General features: G+C 42.4%; 3 protein-coding genes across 4 annotated transcripts in view; 1 reads left to right on the top strand and 2 right to left on the bottom strand.

Moving 5' to 3' along the window:
- The window catches only part of xpo7 (exportin 7), a 32,176-nt gene extending 14,482 nt beyond the window's left edge, over positions 1–17,694 (top strand). Inside the window, exons 11-28 of one of the 2 annotated variants that reach the window (XM_044173580.1) lie at positions 547–719; positions 2,456–2,649; positions 2,984–3,089; positions 3,737–3,872; positions 6,023–6,096; positions 6,342–6,422; positions 6,817–6,880; positions 6,983–7,091; positions 7,580–7,686; positions 7,984–8,072; positions 8,228–8,335; positions 9,497–9,579; positions 10,262–10,476; positions 11,894–12,032; positions 12,117–12,274; positions 13,728–13,826; positions 13,922–14,049; positions 14,313–17,694. In XM_044173580.1, the coding sequence (XP_044029515.1) occupies positions 547–719; positions 2,456–2,649; positions 2,984–3,089; positions 3,737–3,872; positions 6,023–6,096; positions 6,342–6,422; positions 6,817–6,880; positions 6,983–7,091; positions 7,580–7,686; positions 7,984–8,072; positions 8,228–8,335; positions 9,497–9,579; positions 10,262–10,476; positions 11,894–12,032; positions 12,117–12,274; positions 13,728–13,826; positions 13,922–14,049; positions 14,313–14,406 (2,157 nt within the window). In that variant the 3' untranslated portion in view covers positions 14,407–17,694. Of the gene's footprint in view, positions 1–546; positions 720–2,455; positions 2,695–2,983; positions 3,090–3,736; positions 3,873–6,022; positions 6,097–6,341; positions 6,423–6,816; positions 6,881–6,982; positions 7,092–7,579; positions 7,687–7,983; positions 8,073–8,227; positions 8,336–9,496; positions 9,580–10,261; positions 10,477–11,893; positions 12,033–12,116; positions 12,275–13,727; positions 13,827–13,921; positions 14,050–14,312 lie in introns of both variants that reach the window. The other variant, XM_044173579.1, reaches the window with a different exon arrangement.
- helq (helicase, POLQ like) overlaps positions 1–23,424 on the bottom strand; it is a 180,346-nt gene that overhangs the window by 41,790 nt on the left and 115,132 nt on the right. The window lies entirely within an intron of this gene.
- Positions 18,547–22,600, bottom strand: pbdc1 (polysaccharide biosynthesis domain containing 1). The gene is made up of 6 exons (XM_044173599.1): positions 22,506–22,600; positions 21,964–22,029; positions 21,073–21,132; positions 20,609–20,749; positions 19,118–19,229; positions 18,547–18,999 (listed from the first exon to the last, which is right to left on the bottom strand). Exons 1-6 carry the CDS (start codon positions 22,533–22,535, stop codon positions 18,908–18,910), a joined length of 501 nt encoding a protein of 166 aa, XP_044029534.1. The 5' UTR covers positions 22,536–22,600; the 3' UTR covers positions 18,547–18,907.

The following is a 23,424-nucleotide window of genomic DNA, read 5'->3' as shown; positions in this document are numbered from 1 at the left end:
AGCAGATGAACCAACTTTAACTGCTCCAAACATCACAGATACAAAAACAGACTTAAATATGAGGCTCGATGCAGACTGCTGTACATACTGTACATTTCTTTGTCTGTGAATGACTTTTTGAAAAACTAAAGGGATATATATTTGTTCATGTAGAGCATATATAACATATAAAACCTTAATTGGTGTATTAACAATGCTTTATGTATTTTGTCACCTCCAAGTCCAGTTTGTGGCAAACTGAAGGGTCACCACTTCAAGACGTTTCTGCATATTTGGTTTTAATAAGGTCAGAAGAAAAGGTATAAAAATTAAAGGATAAGAATTTTTTTATTTTGCTATGATTATTATTATTTTTCCACATACAGCATTGAGGTCTGTGAGACCCGAAACAAAGAGGAAGTAAAGCCAATATCAACAAAACACAAGGGTTAAAGAGTCTCAGCAGTGGTTTTGGAAGGTCATGAAAAGGTTTTAGGATTGAGGCGAAAGCAATAAAAACTCAGGTAGAAGTCAGTCCTCACCTGTTCCTCTCCTCCTGTGTTTCAGCACTGGGAGTTTGCCCCCAACAGTGTTCACTACCTGCTGAGTCTGTGGCAGCGTCTGGCAGCATCGGTCCCCTACGTTAAAGCCACCGAGCCTCATCTGCTGGAGACCTACACCCCGGAGGTCACCAAGGCCTACATCACATCACGGCTCGAGTCGGTCCACGTCATCCTCAGGTAAGATCTGCCGGACTTTCTATTGGCTCTTTTGTCAGCGATATAAAATTGCACAGACAGGCATTGTTGGTCAGTATGGTAGTTGTAATTGTAATTCTTTTTTTTTTTATCCCTATATATGAGGTTATTACTTTTATGTACATGTACATAAAGGATGAAAGCTGGTACAGAAATACAAAGACAATAAGTTGTACTTTTTATGGGGAGTTGGGAGTCTCTGCTGGTTGCCTGGCAACCTCATGGGCACGACAAAACTCCAGGAAGTCACTGGTCCGGCCAACACGTGAACCATATAACCACAACTTGTAGTTTTTGCATTTCTGTTTGAGTACGAATTAAACAAACAAGATATAACGTGTTAATCGGTGAGCTTTAGAGGTGCTGGTAGGTGGATTTTCTTACCTTTTTAGACAGAGCCAGACTAGCTGTTTCCAGCCTTTATGCTAAGCTAAGCTAACCTGCTGCTGGCTGTAGCTTCATTTTCTTTGTACATACATTAGAATATTGTTGATATTCTTATCTAACTCGGCAAGAAAACAAATAACTGTATTTCCCAAAATGTCGAACTATTCCTTTAAACTGGCGTTATGGACGTTATATGTACCCTGCTCTGATGGCCACGGTGGGTTCCATCCTTGTTTCAGTATAAACTACCAGTGGATTCAACTGCAGCTTAAAGGTTCCCTGTGGATTTGTTGACCACTAGTGGCATTAAGGATCCTGCCGATGCTATTCCACTAATCAAAAGTTAGTGCCGATAATGTGCCAAGAAATGTAGTAATACATCAACAAATGCAGAGAAAAGAGGACTGGTAGCTAGTAAACATGAACATACGTGAATCTAGTCCTCGTACAAATACTCTAGTGTCCACCATGACAACCTTCTTTGCTGGAAAACACACATTGATAACCTGTGCAAGAAACTGCGGCTACTTTCTAAAGCGACCGAGGCTGAATGCAGTGAGCAGCCAGATCATGCTGATGTTGTATCGGGCAATCGTAGGAAGCATCATTAGATACGGAATCACAGCATGGTTTGGCAGCCTGACAGTGCAACTCAAAAGCAGCCTTGCCAGTATGTACAAAATAGCTATGAAAGTTATAGGGAAGAAAGAGAACCCACACAGAGCCTGTACGAGCAGCCAGTCATGAAACAAGCGACAAAAATCATGGCGGACCCTCAACATCCCCTCTTCTCTGAATGCGAACCTCTGCCATCAGGAAGAAGACCCCGTGTGCCAAAGTGCAAATCAAACCGCCTGAAGCTGCCGTTTGTTCCAGCCTCCATCAAGCTGCTGAACTCTAATGCTAAATCTTAGTGCAATACAGCAATAAATACACAAGCACTTTAATCCTTACAGGGTTTTTTTAAGCCGCCGTGTTGTCATTGTCAAGTGTTTCTTTTATGTTTTAAGATGTTTTCATGTGAAACAACTGTCTAACATCGTGTCAAACGCTTCTCATGTTTTTGTAATGTTTTTATTTTTTATTTTATTTTTATGTGAAGCAACGAACTGCAGCACTGTGCCCAAGACAAATTTCCCCTCGGGGGGACAATAAAGTTTGCTCTACTCTACTCTACTCTACTCTGCTAATCTAAACAATGCAGGTTTCAATTTCTTCAGAAATCAGCTTTGCAAATGTTTTGTGAGAAAGGAAATGCATTGAACATGTTTTGTTAGACCTCAAGAACACACAGAATTTTAGGTAACAAACTGTGTCTCCGAACTCCACAGAGATGGTTTAGAAGACCCTCTAGATGACGCTGGCCTCGTTCAGCAGCAGTTAGACCAGTTGTCCACCATCGGGAGGTGTGAGTACGAGAAGACATGCGCTCTGCTGGTCCAACTGTTCGACCAGGCAGCTCAGACCTACCAGGAGCTGCTACAGTCCACCAACTCGAGTGCTGCAGACATCACTGTGCAGGAGGGTACGCGCAGCACACAAATGGGGATTCAAGCTCAAGCTTTAAATTGGAAGTTGGATATTTGATTGTACTTGCAAAATGTTTCTAATTATTGTTTGATATAAAACCACATGCCCTGAGCAGTGGCTCCTTGTAATGATAAACGATGCCTTTTTGCTTTGTAGCACATGCTTTTACTAGTCTGTTCAAACAATGCTGACGTAATACACTCCGTTACTGTGTACTTCACTTCATTTGCTTCAGCTTTTAGTAAAAATCATGATGTGGCTACTTGATTAGTAAATGAAACTGGACATCTTGTTTTCAGGATGTTAACGCTATGTTCCTCCCTCTACAGGTCGGTTGACATGGCTGGTTTATATAATTGGGGCAGTGATTGGTGGACGGGTGTCGTTTGCAAGTACAGATGAGCAGGACGCCATGGACGGAGAGTTAGTCTGTCGGTAAGAATTCAAGAATATTTGAGAGTTGTCAAGTTGAAAACCCTGAAAACATCATGTTTTGGGGAACTAATAAGAGTTAAATATATTTTAACATTATTTATATTTATATGAAGGACATCACCCTGGGGTTATTTTATCTTGGTTTTGATCCAAACTAAATACATTTCATACGTTTATAAGTTCTGGCCATATGAAGGGTTAGGCTCAAGACTGACTTGACTTGTAAACTTATTTTTTGGAGACTTATTGTCTTGATCTTATTGATTGTCTTAAAATGTCTGAGTCATCAACATAGAAAAGTATAATTTCAGCAGAAGCACGTTCAAAGTCATTCACATATAACAGAAACAGTAGGGGGCCCAAAACGCTCCCCTGTGGGACTCCACATGTTCTAGGTTGACTTCTAGATAAATGGCCCTCGAATCCATTGAATTGATTTCCTGAAACCCGACTGGAACTTATAAAACAGATTTAAAATAATCGATATGCTGACAAAGTAGATTGCGAACCACTTTTTCCAACACTCAATATAGAAATGGGTCTATTCGAGATAGCAATGGATTTATGTACAATGGTGCGCTGTAATTAAAGAACTGACTACATACAGTATGTGTCTGTTAAAGCCATGTTTTGTGTGTACGTCTCAGGGTGCTCCAGCTGATGAATCTGACCGACTCTCGGCTAGCCCAGGCCGGCAACGAGAGACTGGAGCTGGCCATGCTCAGCTTCTTTGAACAGTTCAGAAAGATCTACATCGGTGATCAGGTGCAGAAATCATCAAAGGTAAACACTGCTTTTAATGATGCTGCTGTTGTATTGGATCCTGTCGGAGAGTCTGTAGCACATGTCTGCTGTGTTAAATTAACCCTGGCATGGCTTCACACCCTGCCCTCCCCAACCCTCCACTGTCTGCTGTTAACGGGGGGCCAAGTTGGTGTGAATGAGCAGAGTGATGTCTGTTAGTGCTGACTCCAGCAGTTTCTATAGAGCCACGCAGTCTCAGTCTGCTACTACTCATGTTTTACTATTGTGTAGCTAGACGTGGTGTATAGTACAGCGGTTCATGCTGACTGACGGAGTGTGTTCTCTTTGTTCGGGGCAGAAACTGCATAATGTGAACGTCCCAGATAAGTGGTTGGAATGAAGAAACTGTAGTTTGTTTCCACATGTGCCCTTATGCTTTGGTATTAGCTCCCCCGACCTTCAAAGTTTCACCACAGAGTTGTTTAGTAGAAGTGGCATCAAATCAGCAGATATCCCAGTAACCTCACAGTCACTGCCAAAATAAAGCTCTGTTTCTTTGTGTACATCTAGCTGCTAGTGCCAGAATAAGTTGGATCAGTGTTTTAAATGCCTTTTCTGCTAAAGGGGACTTAACGATCCGTAACTTGTGTATCCACGGTCTAAGGCTCTGTTTTTGTTTCCACTGTTCTCCGCCCGCTTTGAGGGGAAGAGTTCCTGGAACTATATTTTGGTTATGGCTCAGGAGAAACCCAGGTTCCAGGTACTTCTACGTTCGGTGCGATGCAGCAGCTCGTTTTCAGAGGCAACACAGCGTTAATAAAACAGAATGTGTATGTAGCTGTCCTGTCCTGCTTTCCTGGTTTTTATCTTATTTGGGATCTTCTCACGTTTACATGGAACATGAGAAACCTGGTTAGTCATCTCCCTGTGTTCATGCTCTTAACATGATCCAGGTTTCTGATCATCTGAGTGCAGGTCAGAAACTTGGATCAGGTGTTTAAAGGTGCCACAATATCTAGGTTTCTGTCCAGCTAACATATTCAGTAGTAGTATATTCTCAAAACTAAGGGCTTATCTGGGTTTCTTAATCCAGAATATGATGTTTACATGTGCAGCACATAACCAGTATTCTCCAAAAACCTGATCGTAACACCCATGAAAACATGCTCAATATTAGCACCCACAGCTTCACTCGCCCACCAAACAAACAGCGCGTAAAAATTATGCTGCTTGTCCCACTTTCACCTTTTCATTGATATAGGAAATGTTTGTAAAACACAAAAAGGTTTGTAAAACACAGTGGAAACACGAAGCAGAACCTAGAACCAAAGCCTTATGGTTCTCAAAGAGTAAGTGAACCCCAAAACCTGAAACCCACTTTATATGGGTATTTAGTAGTGTTGTTGATGGCTTCAGGTGTTGTTGAGGCACGTCAGCCAAAACTTTGGGGTTTAGTTGCTCTTTAAAGTTTCAGGTCATGGGGAAACTCCAGGTTACAGGTTGTTAAGTTCCTGTTGTGGAAAAAAGTGCCGTTAGTGAAGAGTCACCGGAAACAACGTTACAGTCCACACAATAACCAGCATTAGAGGAGCAATTGGATGGATGACCCTGTGTTGTCCGTGTCATGAGGGACGGGCCCCATTTCCTGTCTGCTTAACCCTCTGTTCGGCAGTTAGAGAGGCCCCTGCTCTTTATCTTCTACAGATCTCAATCTCTTCAGGCTTTGTCTCGGCCTTGCTGAGCCCGACGCTCAGCTACAAAGAGCTGATAGTTGTGTGTTACTGAAGGTCACCGCCTCTGTTTTGTCCAGCTCCTCCGGATCCTGTCCATCAGTTCTTTCGAATCCAGCTGATGTCGTCTTATAAAGCTGTGATTTAACTTACTGATTCTGTCTAAGAATGATTTAGAAAAGCACAACTTACACAATCTAGCCACAAGTAAAAGTGCCAAAAACTCAGCCTATTGTACTAAAATAAAAACAATTTAAAAGAAGTTTAAAAGAAACACGATGGACAGGTGACACATTGAGTGGCCAAACCAACGCATCTCTAGAGCTCATTGTCCTCTAATTATGTCATATTGTAGTTCCTGTGAACATGTGTACATTTTGATCGCTCTGACTGTTCACATTGATAGAGGTGTGTGTGTGTGTGTGTGTGTGTGTGTGTGTGTGTGTTTGTTAATTGCAGCTTTATCGACGACTATCAGAGGTTCTGGGGCTGAATGACGAGACGATGGTACTCAGTGTCTTTATAGGGAAAATGTGAGTAGCGAAAATAAACATTATTACATTCATCTGTCCAGCATGTTATATATATATATATATATATATATATATATATATATATATATATATATATATATTTGCTTTTAAATTGAAAGTTCTGTTTATTTATATAAAAATAATTAAATTACTAATCACTAATAGAGCATGTCAGTCTCATTTTTAACCAGGAGTTTTCTTCTCGAGACACATGTCCATCGTAAATAATCTTTTCTCTCTTTCAGCATCACAAACTTGAAGTACTGGGGCCAGTGTGAACCAATCACCTCCAAGACACTCCAACTACTGAACGACCTCTCTTTAGGATATCCTTGACGAGTGTGTTTGTTTGTGCGACCTGCATGTACACGTGTGTTAGCTCAGATTACAGAGGTGGACGAAGTACTCAGATCAAGTAAAAGTAGTAACACCACAGTGTAGAAATACTCTGTTAAAAGTCCTGCATTCAAAATGTTACTTAAGTGAAAGTACAAAAACAAAATCGGCCGGTATTAGCTCATTGCAGATATATCGGTATCAGCGTTACATGTCAGCCGATAAATGAATCCAAAACCCAAAGATTTTCAGTTTACTGATATAAAACAGAAAAGAGAGAGTAAATGTAATGCTGTGCTGGGGCTTGAAAGCAACACTTCATGCGTAAAATGCACACTTAAGTAAGTTCCTGGATGTTTTCTCCTTGACTTCCTGTTTGTGCACATACAGCAGTGTGAGAAAGCTGGTGAAGCTCAGTGCTGTCCAGTTCATGTTGAATAACCACACAGTGAGTATCGCACTTCACATTATGCACTCAGCACCTGTGTGACTTGTTTCATCACACACGCAGGTACATGTTGTTGTTATTAACATGCTGTCCGATCGTCAGAGCGAGCACTTCTCCTTCCTGGGAGTGAACAACCAGTCGAATCTGAGCGACATGAGATGTCGGACCACCTTCTACACGGCACTGGGACGCCTGCTAATGGTCGATCTAGGTAAGTGCACACGCATTGGCTGTTCATTCAACTCTGCAGGGTGCTGATTTAAATACTTATGTTGTGTCAGATCGTCTCAGAAACTGATGTCGGTGGATCATTTAAGACTTTTTAGATTTGTGAGTGATCATCAGTCAGGTGCAGGAAGAGTTCGTGTTGATATAATAACTGTCAAAGTTCATAGACAAAACAATTGTTTTTTTGCTAGTCACCATTATTATCTTAAGCCATTTTACACTGCAAAAATTAGCCTAGCGGCTAGCGGACTTTTCCTCTGCTCATAGCTTAGTTTAAGTCGCTTCGTCTCCCGACAGAAGGCCATACTGCCCAACCCTAACAGAAACCTTTCACGTACAGAAATCTGCACCCTGATATGGTTTGTGTTTGGTTTGTTTGTTCTGTGCTGGGATAGTTGTTAGTTGTAGAAAAATCAAAAAGCCGCGTATTAACTGAGCGTCCTGTGTGCTGTGCTGTGCGTTTGTGTGCAGGCGAGGACGAGGACCAGTTCGAACAGTTCATGCTGCCTTTGACGGCTGCGTTTGAAACTGTGGCTCAGATGCTGAGTACAAACACCTTCAACGAGCAGGAAGCCAAGGTGATTAAACACACACACACACACACACACACACACACACACACACACACACACACACACACACAGCCACCAAACTAAACCATGCTGGTCCACCTAAGCAGAGCTGAACCAGGTAAGAAATAGTTATTAATCACTTCTTGCAGCTCTGTGCACTTTGTTTTGAAAGGTGATATATAAATGAAGTTATTATTCATGAATGAACTCTAATCATGAATTAAATTCATGATTGGACGAGTGCCAGCTTTAATTTCAGCGACATGTTTTGTTCTGACAGTTTTCTTCTGTTGTTTCCCGTAGAGGACTTTGGTGGGTTTGGTCCGAGACCTGCGAGGCATCGCGTTCGCCTTCAACGCCAAGACGAGCTTCATGATGCTCTTTGACTGGATGTATCCTAACAACTGACCACGACTGATCTCAGAGCTGCTAACAGCATCATAGTCTGTCATGAAAACTATGAGATACAACTACAAAACTGAACTGAAATAATATTTTTTATTCTTCACAATCTCTCTTAAGAAATGTCCGTAACCCAGACCTGCAGATATCCGGCCTACATGCCCATTCTACAGCGAGCCATAGAGCTCTGGTACCACGACCCAGCATGCACCACGCCTGTCCTCAAACTTATGGCCGAGCTCGTTCACAACAGGTAAACGTGCCCAATAACGCAGCCGCTGTGTCTGCAGAGGCCGACCCAAGACTGTGCAGCAGAGGAATAACGGCTTTGTCAGGATCTTTGGGTACAAGAGTCAGGCTGTTCGGGACCAGACAAGCAAACGAGTCACTCCAGGGGGTTTTATAATAAAAATAATAATGACAGTAATATTAACAATCCATTTTATAGAACACTTTTCGAGACACTCGGAGGCTGCTTTCACACCTGTAGTTTGGCTCATTTGGTCCGGACCAAGAGAAAAAAATCATTCATGTTCACACTGATTTAATAAAAATTCACCAAGAGGAGAGAACACGAAGTCACGTGACTGGCAGGTAACTCATTGATTGGACAGTTTTGGTGATGTCATCCAGCATCATCAGAGAGGAAAATGAAACTCTGGTGACTGACAGCAGGTCAGTCTGCACTTTAATGCTTCTGATGTGTTTATTTATGTTCTCTGGTGCCACAAAGAGCTCAAGAAGAAATAACTGATTGCAAATTGTCCGCCTGTTATGAATAATGACAAAAAGGGTAGAGACGTGAGGAGAAAGAGGCATCTTGTACAGAAACATTACAGTGGTTATTACTGAGGGGCCGATATGTCGCACACTTTTTTTTAATGGATGTACACAGAGGATTCAAACGCAACACGTCGCAGTTTTAACTGCTTGTCACTGTCTGATTAATCAGGGGAAATCTGCACGCTCGTGCTGAAGCATGCGTCGTCATGGTTACCAGATGGTTTTTATATTTATATATATATATAAAAAATAAATAAAAATAGCAGATGGATGTAATAGTTCAGATTTTGAATTCGTGCTAAAATCACATCTGTCGGTCTGTTTTGCTTTCACACCACAAGCGAACCACCAGAGTCCGCTTGGAACCAGACTGAGACCCTCCTTTTTCAGGTGGTCCCGGTCCGGATGTTTGGTCCGCACCAGAGTTTGATTGACAGCTTTCACACCAGCATAAACAAACCGAACTAATCAAGCAGCAGTTAGTTTTTAACCGAATCAAACAGGTTAGGTGTGAAAGCAGCCTGAGATGCGTTACATGATGAGAACTCGACACATCGTCATAAATCACAACTTTCCCGAGACTGATTATTCATTTTTGACAACTAACCTGTGTGTTTTTGTTTTTTTGTAGATCCCAAAGGCTACAGTTTGATGTGTCGTCACCCAACGGTATCCTGCTGTTCAGAGAAACCAGCAAGATGATTACGACCTACGGTACTTTGACCAGATTATAACCTCTGACTTTAAATACTTTAATCGCTGAAGATTCAGTTCTCATTACCTGAAACGTGCTAAAACTGACTGGATAAACTTAAATCACATCCTTATCAGGCCGGGAAAACTTTTTTTTTCGGACTAGTAGTTGTTTTAATTGATTAGTTGATTGCCAGTGTTTTGGGCCAGTCGCCATTGGCGATCCTTTGTTTGCATCATGATTACATGTATGACCATTTTTGTGATGTATATACGTGAGTATTTGCATCATAAAACTGTTGTTTGTTGAATAGTTTCATGCTACGCAGGCCTGAAAGGAGAATCAAACATCCGAGATACAATAAAAAATATTGTAAAGTGGATATTTTGAAACTGTTCTAGAGCTGAAACGATTTGTCGATTGATTGATTAGTCGACTGATTGATTCTCTGCAGCTTTTCAACTGTGAGGATTTTCTGCTTTTCTCTGTTTAGTATCATTGTAAGTTGAATATCTTTTGACCTTGGCGTTGAATTGGTTTTGTATTGTTATTATGAAGATGTCACAGGCTCTGATATTTTATAGACTAAACAATCAATAAGACAAATGGCATCCAGATGAATCAGTGACGGAGATAATCATTAATTGCAGCTCTGAAACTAAATCTGTCATCGCACGACGTGTTTTGTCTTCCTTCGCGCAGGGAATCGTATCCTGACGCTGGGAGAAGTCCCGAAGGACCAGGTGTACGGGGTGAAGCTGAAGGGGGTCAGCGTGTGTTTCGCCATGCTGAAGGCGGTGCTCAGCGGAAACTACGTCAACTTCGGGGTCTTCCGTCTGTACGGCGACGACGCTCTGGATAACGCCTTACAGACCTTCATAAAACTACTGCTGTCCATCCCTCACAGCGACTTACTAGTATGTTCATTTATATTTTCACTCAGACTGTGACAGCGGACACAAGCCGATCTGTTATCCACAGTTATCTCTAAATCAGTTCTGGACCCGACTCTTTAATATAAGACCTGACCTGTATGGACAGGATACTGTACATAACGGCCAGGTGAGGACCAATTATGAATGAGAAAATAAATATTTTTAAAAACGCACTGATGGGAGCAGATTGTGGAGACACCCTCCGTGTAGTCAGTGGATTATGTTCACTTGTGTTTCCACCTGCTCAGGTCAACTCGCTGGCAGAGATGCACACTCGTACCTCTGCAAACTTTACTTTTACACACCGCTAGAACAGCGTGTATACCTGCATTCACTATTTAAATAGTGCAACACAACACTGGGATTTAACTGTAACTGACCTTGTGTGCTTTTCTACACACTAACCCCCAAATTCCATTTTTCAGTTTTGTTTTACGACTAGATTAATAATAATATGTTGAATTTGGAATTGTTTACGTTTATTGGACTTTGAACACATGAGGCCTTTTCAGATATTTAGAGGGGAAACATAATCTCAGTTTAAATGTATTTATTGGTCTTATATTTCTAGTCTTCACAGCTACTACAGTCTGACACCGTGTAGCCTTACATCCTCATTTACTGTGCTGCTCCTCACCTTCTAACGTTTCAACTCCCAACGCAGCTTTATTAACAAGAAAGTGGATGAACACAAGAAAAGAAATAAAGCAAAGATAATAATACAAATAAATAAAAGCACATGGTAAGACAACGCACACCTACAGAGGCTTCAGGAGAAATACCTGAGCTGGTTGGTTAAGGCACAGTTAAGGTTTTGTGGCAGTTATAGAGAAGACTTGCAGCAAATAAACTTCACAGTATAGAGAAATATAAAATAATTTGGTTTTTAGAGCCCGCAAAAATGTGATTTTGAGGTTTTTCAGGGGGTCCTGATGTTAATTAAGAGGTCAGAGACCCCTGGTATTACGCACTAGGGCTGCAAGTAATGATTATTGCTATTAATGATTCATCTGCCCATTATTTTCTCAATTAATTGATTATTCCTTTGGTCTACAAAATGTCAGAAAGCTGTGAAAAAAGCCCAACATGACGTCTTTAAATGTCTTGTTTTGTCCGACCAACAGTCCAAAACCCAAAGATATTCAGTTCACTGTGATATGAAACAGCTGCAAATCATCGCAGCTGAAAAGCTGGAAATATAGGGAATGTTTGACTTTCACAATTAATCAATTATCAAAATAGTTGGCAATTAATATTTTGTCAATCGGCGACTGTCCACACTGTTTTAATCACATACACCGTTAAGTTTTGCATGAGACTTACATGAGCACAGTCTTTGTAAATGTTGAGTCCTGTAGGAGCTTTGACACCCTAACCCTGGCTCTTCCCGTCCCTGCAGGACTATCCGAAGCTCAGCCAGTCCTTCTACTCTCTGCTGGAAGTGCTGACACAGGACCACATGAACTTCATCGCCAGTCTGGAGCCTCACGTCGTCATGTACATCCTGTCTTCAATATCAGAAGGGCTCACTGCACTCGGTAAAACGCTCAGAGGTCGAGTTTGAAGTTTTATGAGTCTGCGCGTCATGGTAGTTGTTACATCTGTGTGTGTGTGTGTTTCAGATACGATGGTGTGCACGGGCTGCTGCTCCAGTCTGGACCACATAGTGACCTACCTGTTCAAGCAGCTGTCGCGCTCCACAAAGAAGCGTCCCACTCCGATGGCAACAGACGATCGCTTCCTCCACATCATGCAGCAGCACCCGGAGATGATCCAGCAGGTCAGAGATCATAGTTTCTCTCTGCAGTCATGTTAGCGATTCTGATACCTCAACTCGGGATAAGTGTTGACGTTTATACATCAGTCTTTTGAGGCTTGTGTATACTTTAATCATACTGTTGTTATGAGATGGCATAAAGCATCAACGTCAGTTAAATGTTTACCATTTCCTGACCTGAGTGTCAGTGATAACCGTGAACCAACGAACCAAACGTAACCAGTCGTAGCTGCGACATAACTGCGTATCTAACGAGGCTTTTATTGTGGTGATTGCTGTTTAGAGTTTATTCCTTATGTTTTGATAGTTACATAATGTAATTAATGTAAACGTCACCTATCCACTTCAGCTGACAGTTTAACTGCTTTCAGCTCTTACACTTCAACTGTTAAGTGTTTACATACAATATTTTAAGACATCTTATTGTCTGCAGTGTTTACACAATTTTCAGTGTAAGTGAGCAGACTTAAAGGCCCAGTCTGGAGGATTTAGTGGCCTCTAGTGGTGAAACTGCAGTTTGCAACCATTTGAACACCGCTCGCCTCGCCCTGCCCTTCCAGGCGTGCAGGAGAAACTACGGTGGCCGCGAAAAATGCGAACTGCCCTCTCTAGAGCCGGTGATTGGTTTGTCCGTTCTGGGCTACTGTAGAAACATGGCGGCCTCCGTGGAAGGGGACCCGCTCCCTCCGTAGATATAAAGGGCTGATTCTAAGGTAACGAAAAGACGATTGTTATTTTCAGGTGATTACACACTAATGAAATCACACTTATAAATATTATATTCCATTTCTGCCGACAGCTGCTCCTAAATGTGACACACCGGACCTTTAAATTGTTGCATCCTTTTGAGGTTGCTTATTTCTTCCGTTTTGCGACCTTCTGAAAACGTCATGTAAAAATGTAGTTAATATAAATGCAGCCTTGTTTTTTTTTTAATGTGGTAAAACATTATTAAAATGTATGATTAAAAAATGGAAATGCGGCATCCTCAAACCGTCCTTAAGGCGCCTCAAGATGCTAAACTAACGTTACACAGTTCATCATTAAAAAGATGTAACATCAGTCTTCGTTTCTGAGGCATTCTCCTTTTATTACGCTTTGTTAAACAGTAACCGTTAAAAAACAGTTAATAAAATACAGCGTTCGTGTGCTTCAGCGGGAGGCGTGGGACGAGGGCTGCTGGTGGTCGCGGGAGTAAACACACTACTCTGCAGATTTTAAAAACTAATCCCAAATGACTCGGTCAGCACTTCTAGTTTCGCAGTTTTACATTCAAATACTTTAATTGTGAAGCACATGCAGGAAGTGATGAGCTAACAGCGGTAGCAAATGGGCGGAGCATAGAAATAAAAGTATTAAATGTGGGTTTGTCTCCTGTTGCACTCGGGGACGTACGCGTTACGTTCAGGGTCGACCACCAACGGTCTGTAAAACTGATCCTGTGACTGTTGTGCAGATGCTGTCCACAGTGTTGAACATCATCATCTTCGAGGACTGTAGGAACCAGTGGTCAATGTCTCGACCTCTGTTAGGCCTCATCCTGCTCAACGAGAAGGTAAACATCACACGCAGATATGAACCATCAGTGTGAGGGTGTGTGTGTGTGTGTGTGTGTGTGTGTGTTAACGTGTCTGTTTGTGTGTCCTGCAGTATTTCGCTGACCTGAGGAACAGCATCGTCAACAGTCAGCCTCCAGAGAAGCAGCAAGCCATGCACTTATGTTTCGAGAACTTGATGGAGGGAATAGAAAGAAATCTACTAACGAAGAATCGGGACAGGTGGGTCTCATATATTTAGTATAATTTTCCTTCATCATAGTGAGGATGGACTTTACCTCAGATCTGCCTGAATTAATTAACTATAGTATGAAAGTAAAATCACGAACCAGACGAAACTAGTCTGTTGTCAGTTTGTGTGTCTGAACTCAGCCAAAGCTTGTTTAGGAGGCGAGAAGCTCCGCTCTGCAACACCACAGCACTAGCATGTCATACCTGTCTCTCCTGACATGTGAATACCTGTCTGTCTGTCTGTCTGTCTGCAGGTTTACTCAGAACCTGTCTGTGTTCAGGAGGGAAGTCAACGACAGCATGAAGAACTCGACATACGGCGTCAACAGCAACGACATGATGAGCTGACATTCCACACAGAGGAGTCTTATCCAGCTGCAGACAGAGCTCACCCCTCCCTCGCTCATCCACAGCCTCCCTCCCTCCCCCCTCTCTGCCTCCCCCCTCTTTGCATCAGCCTCCCCCCTCCCTCCCTGGGCCCGGATGCCTAGGGATCATCTCCTCCCCCCGACACGACGTACGGGATCGTTGACGACATTCAGCGAATAAACCGCCGTGCGTTGCACCTGCCCCCTCCCTCCCTCCCTACTCCTTTTTGATATAAACATATATAAATATATACAGATCTATTTTAAAGCGATGGTCTGACTCGTCTGGCTGTCCTAACAGTGGAGGGGTCAGGAGTTCGCGGGGAGGGGGGGGGGGGGTCGTCGCATGTCTAAGCACTCTAAAGGAGCGAGTGCTGTGGATGTAAAAGGAGGTGAGGTGGGGGCGAGGAAGGGGACGAGCGCCGGTAAACGTAGTAATCCGCTTCTGCCTGCCTTGTATAGAAAAACACACAAAAAACCAAGTGTACATTTTTTTTCGTAACATTTTGAACAATGTTTATAATGATCGAATTTAAAACACAAAGATGAGTTGAGGAAAAACAAAAAAAACTAAACAAAAACGGTGTGATTGAGCTTTTTACAGTGTAGTGAGTTAGTGCAACTGTCTGTCTGCGTGGGGAGCGAGCTTTCCACGGGAGCTGGAGGTGAGAGGGAGGGTGGGGAGTTATTTGGGGTGGGGGTGGGGGTAGGGGGGTACACTGAGCTGCAGGGTGGCCACAGGAGCACTTGGGCTGCAGAGTTGTCACGATGAACAGGAAGAAGAGGTACACACACTAACAGAAAGGGAGAGTCAGAGCATCCATGTTGTACATTTTACTCAAGTCTCTGGTTGAAGTGATGTAAATAGCCACGTCCCTCGCGGCAGCAGGCTCCACGGGCTTTAAAGGGACAGTTCTGCTGGTTTTCAACCTGGAGCTTGTTCTCGTACTTGTGTCCGTTCTGACTCGGCGTCTCAAACGGGACTTCTGCAAAACAACGTATGTCGGGGAAAGCAGCTTACAGCTTCCAGATACGCTTCAATTTTAGAGAAATCATTTTGAACTGAAACAATCGATTAAACGAGAACTCCACCGATTTATCACTTCACTCCTATAACACTATCACACCATGGACAGTTTAAAACAAACAAACAAAAGATCTAAATCGATGCTGCAGAATCAGATATCTTTTTTTTATTCCACACATTCTTCTTCCTTGTTAAAACCTGGCGCCTACATTACCCACAATGCAACGGTTCAGTCAGAGATTGTGGAGTGTTATGCTAGCAGAGGTCTGCTGAGCTCACTTCTTTCTAACTCCACAGTTTCAAACCTGCAGCCCCGCCCGACGCTGACTCGAGTGACATCACTTGAGGACATTTAGCAGACTCCACACAGCTCCCTCTGAGACACTGAAGGCCTCATGCTGCTTTTTAAAACATATGCAGTAGTTACTCCCCAACACCTGGACACACACGGTGAAGTGCAAAATCACTGGAATTCATCTTTAATCGATTAAAAGAAAATTGTCGACAACTTTGATAAACAATTTATCGTCACTTTTCATGCAAAAGTACAACCGTCCCAGTTTCTCAGATGTGAAGGTTTGCTCGTTTTCTTGCTGTGCAGTGACCGTGAACTGAATCTCTTTGGGTTTTAGACTTTCGGTGGGGGAAAAGCAGGACATCACGTCGGACTCTGGGAGCTTGATGGATGTTTTTAATATTTTCTGACATCTTCCTCTAATCTTTGCTTCATTTCTTGAGTTACTGGATAATTTTAGAAGTTTCAGGCCTTTTAGTTTAGAAAATAATGTAATTTTGTGTAGCAGTAATGTTTTTTTTCCTGCTTTCCTGTTAATAATTTAGCGACTGCTTGTTCTGTAGGTCCTGAACCAGTGGACACGATTCATTAATGAAACAATACAAAGACTCAGCGATGATGGAAATAACTGTTAGTTGCAGCCTGAATCACTTCAGGTGCTTCTGAGTCTGAAAGTAAAGTAGTTCCCTGTATCAGTTACTGTATTTAACTGCATGGATGGATCTACCGACTCGGCAGCCAGCGAACCAACCTGGTGGCTTTTTCATCTGCAGCAATAACATATTTATTACTTATTGTAATTAACTGCAACTAACTTTTTCATTATCAACTAATCTGCAGATTTTCACAATTAATCATTTTATCAGTAAAACGTCAGACTGTAAAAAGAACTCCCATCAAAATGTCCCAGAGCAAAAGGAGAAGTATTAAAATGTCTTGTTTTGTCCGACCAACAATCCAAAACCCAAAGAAATTAAGTTTATTATCATATATATATATATATGACAAAGAAAAGCAGCAAGTCCTCACACCTGAGACGCTGGAACCAGAGAACGTTTCGAAGCTTGTTTGGGAAGCTTGAGGCTCGAGCTGCTGGTCCAGAACAGACTCGATGAAGAGGTTGAAAAACGTCAGAGTTCCCTTCCTGACGTCCCGTCTGGTCCGCCTCGGCTCCGCCTTTCTCCTCAAAGCAAAGCGACACACGAGACGGCGGCGTCCCGTCGGCCTCGTGCGCACACACTCGCTTGTTTCCCTGCGATGATCGACGTGTAAACAACATGGTCGCGGCTACATTTTCCCCTCTGGTAGGCCGGGTGCAGTTTCCACCATTTTGTTTACACTCTGGATTGCTCGGACCAGGTTTTGGGACTGCCCCCCTTTTCGGTCCTGCAACTGAGTCCTTTTGGTGTGTGTGTTGTCTGTCCGTGTGCGTGTGTGTGTGTGTGTGTGTGTGAGTGGCTCTCTGTTGCCTGGTGTGTATGTGGCGTCTCATGGTGCTGCGAACCCACGATGGAGCTCAAACAGCCGAGGTCTGCGCCACCTTTTAGGAGGAGACAATAACGATGATGATGATGGAGGGAAAACTAGTTCCCGTTAGAGACGTCTGGTCATCAGAGCTCCCTGAAGGAACCCAGTTTAGTTTTAAATACCTGAAGAATATTGCATCGACCTTTGGTAGGAGTCAGAACAGTGTAAAGAGAAGCCGGAGCGGAGTCTATTAGCAACTTGTGTTACTCTCTACGATGTTGCTGCTAACTGTTTGTGACAACTAGCTCATTTCTAACCGTGTCAGCACTCATGGACGTTTATTGAGTTTCTAATTTTTTGGTTTGTGTCCCTGATGTGAATGTGTTGGGTCCATAGAGTGAATAGCTGTTTGAGTTGTTTGGATGTCTGCTACATATAGTGTAAGCATTGTGACTGCAAATAAACCTCATTGATTTTTACATCGATGCTTTTCTCTCCGTTTGTTTCAAGTCGCTTAAAGCTCGGGTTCAGAGTCTGTGAGCCGTCTCACGCACTCTGCGATCCAGATTTATTACATCGGGGTAAACGCTGCACTCGGTTGTGTAGCAACAAGCCGATACGAAGTCTCTGCCGTCTCCTGCACGGCGTGAGACAGACACAAATCTGCTCCGTTTCTTTTTCCAGTGAGAAGCTTTTCTCCCTTTTCACTTATAAACAAGATATTTCTCTTAATTAATAACAAATTATTCAGTTTTAGGGCTGCACAATTCATCTAAATATTATCCAAATCGCAGAATTGTTTGATTAAAAAGGTAAAAATGTGTGACAAACCGCTTCATAACGAAGTGCTGCAGAGACAAACATCTGGTTCTCCAGATGTTAGAAAACATGTTTGTTTGGTGCCGACCCCAACAGATGGCACATCATCGTGATTTTAATAGTTTTAAATGAAAATTGTGATGCTAATCGTGAATCATATCACGATCGTAATTTTTTTACCATATCATGCATATTCTGTTTTTACTAGAAACTTCTTATGTTACAGGCTGCGGAGTCTCTTCAGGCAGCGATGGACCTTTTTCTCGTCTTTGAACGTACACCGACTTATCGTGTTATAACGAGAGAGGTCGGTTCAAACGCGATACGTAGGTTTTGTGAAATAAGATGATGTGATGTTATAACGAGAAACGGAATCATTTGTTATCTAGTAATAAAAGAGAAATGTGTCAGTAACGTGAAAAACGTCCCGTGACGTGAAACGGAGCAGATTATTTTGTCACGTGTTTGCAGCATCGCGACGCCACGAGACAACGAACTCTGACACTCGGCGGTAAAATGGTAGCTGACTTTATTTGTTGTTTCCTTGGTTACGGGCAAACAAATGCAACTTCTGTGTTATTACAAAATAAACAACCGCTTCCACTTATGATCGGCACAATAAAACTCTACAGTAAATACAAAATGCGTCAGTGTCCAAACAGCTGAGGAAAGGACCAGCTTTGAATCCGACCTCAGTATTAAACAAACAAATCATCGACGGATGTTTTCAGAAAACTTAAAAATATTAAAATGAAAAGAAAAGGCTGCGTCCTCGGGAGACGGCGAGTGACCGTTCATCTGTGTGTTTCCTGGAGGGGCGTCCCGGCGCCGCTCCGCCGGGTCGGAGGGGTTCGGCACTGGTTTGTTCTGAAGCTAGCTCTTTGAGCGTTTGGACATGAACACTGTGTTGTTGTAGCCTTCTCTGTTGCGGGCGATTTCAACAGCAAAGAACTGAACCCTGGTGGCTGAAAGCAGGAAAAAAAAGTATGAATTGCTTAATGTCTCACTTAACAATAACAACTCAATATTATTATTAATAGTAGTAGTAGTAGTAATGTTTTCCACTGTGAGATGCAATCTTACCAAATATAGTATTCTCCTCTGTGTAATCTTTCTCACAGTCCAGGCGGAGCAGAGTGCCGTAGTTGAAGTCTTCGATGAGGCCTTCAAACTGGTTACAGAACGGACGCCACGTCTGCAAACAGTCAGCACAGACTTGTACTAAGTACAGAGCTACTGCTACTAAACTCAGCTGTTTGGTTTCACACAGTTCTGGCGTTCGCTCGTTGACGTCAATGAGCTGCACGTGTAGCGTTATAGGCTGCAGAATTAGTTTCTCTGTAGTTCAGCCAGGTGTCCGTGTGAAAAAGTAAACGTCACACTCAAGTACATTTACATGCTGTACTTGTTAACATGATTTGAAGACCGTCAGGAGGAGTAGGTGCCCAAATCCTCCACTTAGTATAACCGGACAGACACTGGATTTTTGAGGCCGATGGCGATATCAGTTTTTAAAAATGATCAAATATATGCAATCTCGACACGGATCCCTTAGATTAATTTTTTTTAAAGAATTGTGAACAAGATATACACTGAGTGGAACATTTTACAGTGTACAGATCAACTCTTCAGCGCTCTCCGGTGGACAAACTCTGCGACAGACGCCGCGCTTTTAAAATGACCTCAAACCTCGTTTGACATTTTTGTTACTTATCGGCCGACATATATACACTGACACAGATATCTGCAATAAGCTGATCTCGATATATCATATCTGTTTAGGCCGGAGGTCATCACACCGTCATCAGTTGGAGCCGATTAAGGTTAGAACACAGCGTCAACAAGTCGCACTCCTCCTCTGAGTCATAACTCCGTCAGATCTGAACTCAGACATGAAACACTCGTTCAGTGCGAATCACACTTCCAGAGGAGATCATCGTCTCTGCAGAACCTGCCTGAGAAGAATGCTGTTTCTAAGTTTCCTTCAGTCTCACAGTGATCCAGAGACAGCTGTCTGTCCGTCCACGGGTCCACTGCAGACAGGAGCTGCTGACTGCTGGTTCGGCTGCTCTGATGGGACAGTCTGACTACATGTAGACAAATATAGCCAAGAGGGGGGGGGGGGCTCATGTGGAAGCCAACAGCCAACTCATTGACTCCATGGCAACATTATACTTCCTGTTTACATCCCCCAAAACCCCCAAATTATGGGAACTGTAGTTCCAAAACTCAGAGTGGGGTGACTGGGGGCTGTTTGGTTAGGGGGGGGGGCACAGTTTTTCTAACCTCTGACTACTCAGAGGACTTTGGACTCTTGGTCCAAAATGACCTCATTAACTTTATCAGCGCAAATTTCTCAAGCAGCTGCGTCTCCAACCTGAGTACTTAAACGCAACTGAAATCGACTTCCGCTCTGGTCGCAGAGTTCCCGACTGTTTTCTTCAACCATGTGCTGCTTCTTTGTGTCGAGACTCGGTGAAACACCGATGCACCCGAGAGGTTTGGCTTATTTTCTTTAAACAGAAAACTCCCTGAAGCGTGGAACTGAAACTCTCTCCCTGCCGTCACACTGACCTCTTTGGCCTCGTCAGACTTCAGGTCGTCTGGCTTCAGCAGCTTTACGTCGAGCTCTTTGAAGGTTTCTCTGAAGGACGAGTAGATTTTGTCGTCCAGTTTCGTCAGTTTCAGGAACTTCGGATCGACTGATGAAATGAGCTGAGGACAGAAGAGATTATTAGATGAAGCAGGTAATACTTCTGTACTTTTACTGAAGTAGGATTTTGAATGCAGGACTTTTAATGTATTTTTACATTGTGTACTTCAGTAAAAGACCTGAGTACTTAATAAAATACACTGTTCCATCAGCAGAGCTCTACTTTGACGCGAAGAGACCAAAACTTTGAACAAAAATCAATCATGTGGGTGAAAAATGCTTCATGCTAAACGTATGTTGGTCGATATGTTTGACAAAGAGGAACACGTTTGTTTGTTTGTTTGTGTACAGCTGAGAACCATGAACAAAAGATGGAGGGTCGTACATTGAAGTAAACCTCTGCGTGGTTGTAGGCCTTCATCGCCCACATGACTTCAAGCCGGGGCTGAAAGAAGAAAGGTACACAAAAGGTCAAAGGTTATACGGTCACTTGGCTGACTGTTGGCTCTAAACCAAGTGCATGCTGTGAGTTCTCCCTGCAACCACATCTTCAAATTACGCTCATACGCAGCGACGTGCATCAGCGAAACACCTTTAGGGGGAAAAGTAATGCTAATGTTATTCATCAGGCTGTATCTGTAACAGTGTTCTTGTGTGTGGAGCTTTGTGCACACTGTGGTCCAGAATAAGGATTTAGTTTTCTGCAGACGACAGTGGAAGGAACAGCTACTGCGCCACCCCACAGACTTGTCACGGTTTGTGGTTTACGGCTAACTGATCAACGGAAAATGTATCAACTATTTTAATGATTGTTTATTAATCATTTAAGTCATTATCAAGGCAAAACTACCTGACATTTCCTGGTTCAAGCTTCTCAAATGTGTCTATTTTCTGCTTCACAGTAACTGAACTTTAACTGTCTTTGGGTTTTGGACTGTTGGTTGGACAAAACAAGACATTTGGAGACGTTACTTTGGACTCTGGGAAACTGTGACTGACATTTTTCTCTACTTCCTGAAGTAATATTAACTCAACTCTGAATCGATAACGAAAACTTTGTTTGCAGCCCTACTTTGTCCCGGCCTTTGACTCTTGTCCTCTTCAAACAATAATATCCAAAGTGACAGCCAAACAAACCTGCCTGGGTCTCATGAAACAATAACACCCATTCCCTTCATTCTGACTGCTCCTTGCATGTTTGCCATTTTGTAAGGCGGTGATGAAAACATGATGGACTGACTGACAAAAGGCTGGAGATGTAAAAATGTCCACTTACATCATTTCCATAAGCGTCTGCAGGAAGAGACAGCGCATGTGCAGCTGCTGACGCTCCGTCCACCCCCTGTGAACCCAAAACACATGCTGTAATAACTACAACAGGAACTACAGTGTCACACCGACACACTCAGTCTGTCAGCTGATAGGAAGCAGGTAGAGAGAGGTTATAACTCACGCATTATTACAATAGTAGAAACATGGAGGGGGTCTACAGGACCTCAGACCACACCTCAAACATAATAAACCAGTCCTGATATCCTGATACATGACATGAGCCACTTTAACACATCTGCATTAGTTAAAAACACATGACGTGTCAGAGTTCAGTGTTTATCTGCAGGGCTGTTTCTACACGTGTTTTCCTCTCGGCTAGCTAGCATTAGCTAAGTTAGCTAACTACCCTGCTTCGGTAATACGTTTAACTTTCGTTTTATTCATTTCTCAGGCTCGTTCCACACTCTTTGGTGAGACCGTTCACGAATTTAAAAAGCCTAAAAAGACAGTGAATATATACACATTAGTTTACACGTTGAGTCCTACCAGAGAGGCCAGTCCGTTATCCGACGCCATTTCTCTCAACCAAAGATCGTCTGTAGCTGGAGATGACTGTGTTGGCTTTAACTGTACGCATGCGCGTTGTCGCCATATAGTTTAAAATTTATATAGGGCTTAAAATAGAAAATAAAAATATTAACATTTATAGAGATAGCTGACACGTTTACGACAAGATGTCGAAATGTGAATAAAAAAATGTGGATTAGTTTGTGCTACATACACCGAGCACTGATTTTAGCATGTGTAAATTATGCTAGGTGTGTAGCTCTTGAAAAAATAACGGAGAACAGCGTCAGTTTAGATTTTTTATTAATGGTACTTTTCGCCGGTGTGTGATTTGCTCCACACGAACCTTTCCGTAACAGAGACACATTATTCCTTTTGTGGATTATGGATGTTCATTGCAGTTACGAACCATTTTAGGCAAACTATCGTCGTGAAGAGTGAGCCATCTATTTTTTTCAAAATCTCTGTGCTCAACTTTGACATTTTGGTGACGTCACGTGTTTTAAAGGGCCAGTGCCAGATTTAAAAACTAGTTACTAATCTTATTTTGGGCTAAAATTCACATTCATGAATGCAAATTTACAGGTTGAAACGAAACCTATTGGCTTTCACAAAGGAGGTCAAACTGTACATTGACTCGATTTGTTTTTCTGAGAATCCAAAGGTTGTAAAAACAAGTACATATATATGTACATACATATATATAAACATATACATACATATACATATATACAAAAATATACATATGTATTTATACGTAAATATACATACATATATACATATATAAATACATATATACATGTATATTTACATGTATATACGTATGTCCATACATATATACACATACATATATACATATATACACATACATATACACATATATAGACAAACATATATA

This window comes from Siniperca chuatsi, linkage group LG18 (genome assembly GCF_020085105.1).
Source record: "Siniperca chuatsi isolate FFG_IHB_CAS linkage group LG18, ASM2008510v1, whole genome shotgun sequence".
NCBI classification, from domain to species: Eukaryota; Metazoa; Chordata; class Actinopteri; order Centrarchiformes; family Sinipercidae; genus Siniperca; species Siniperca chuatsi.
Note: the sequence above shows the minus strand (reverse complement) of the source record. Positions and strands in the feature narration are given on the sequence as shown.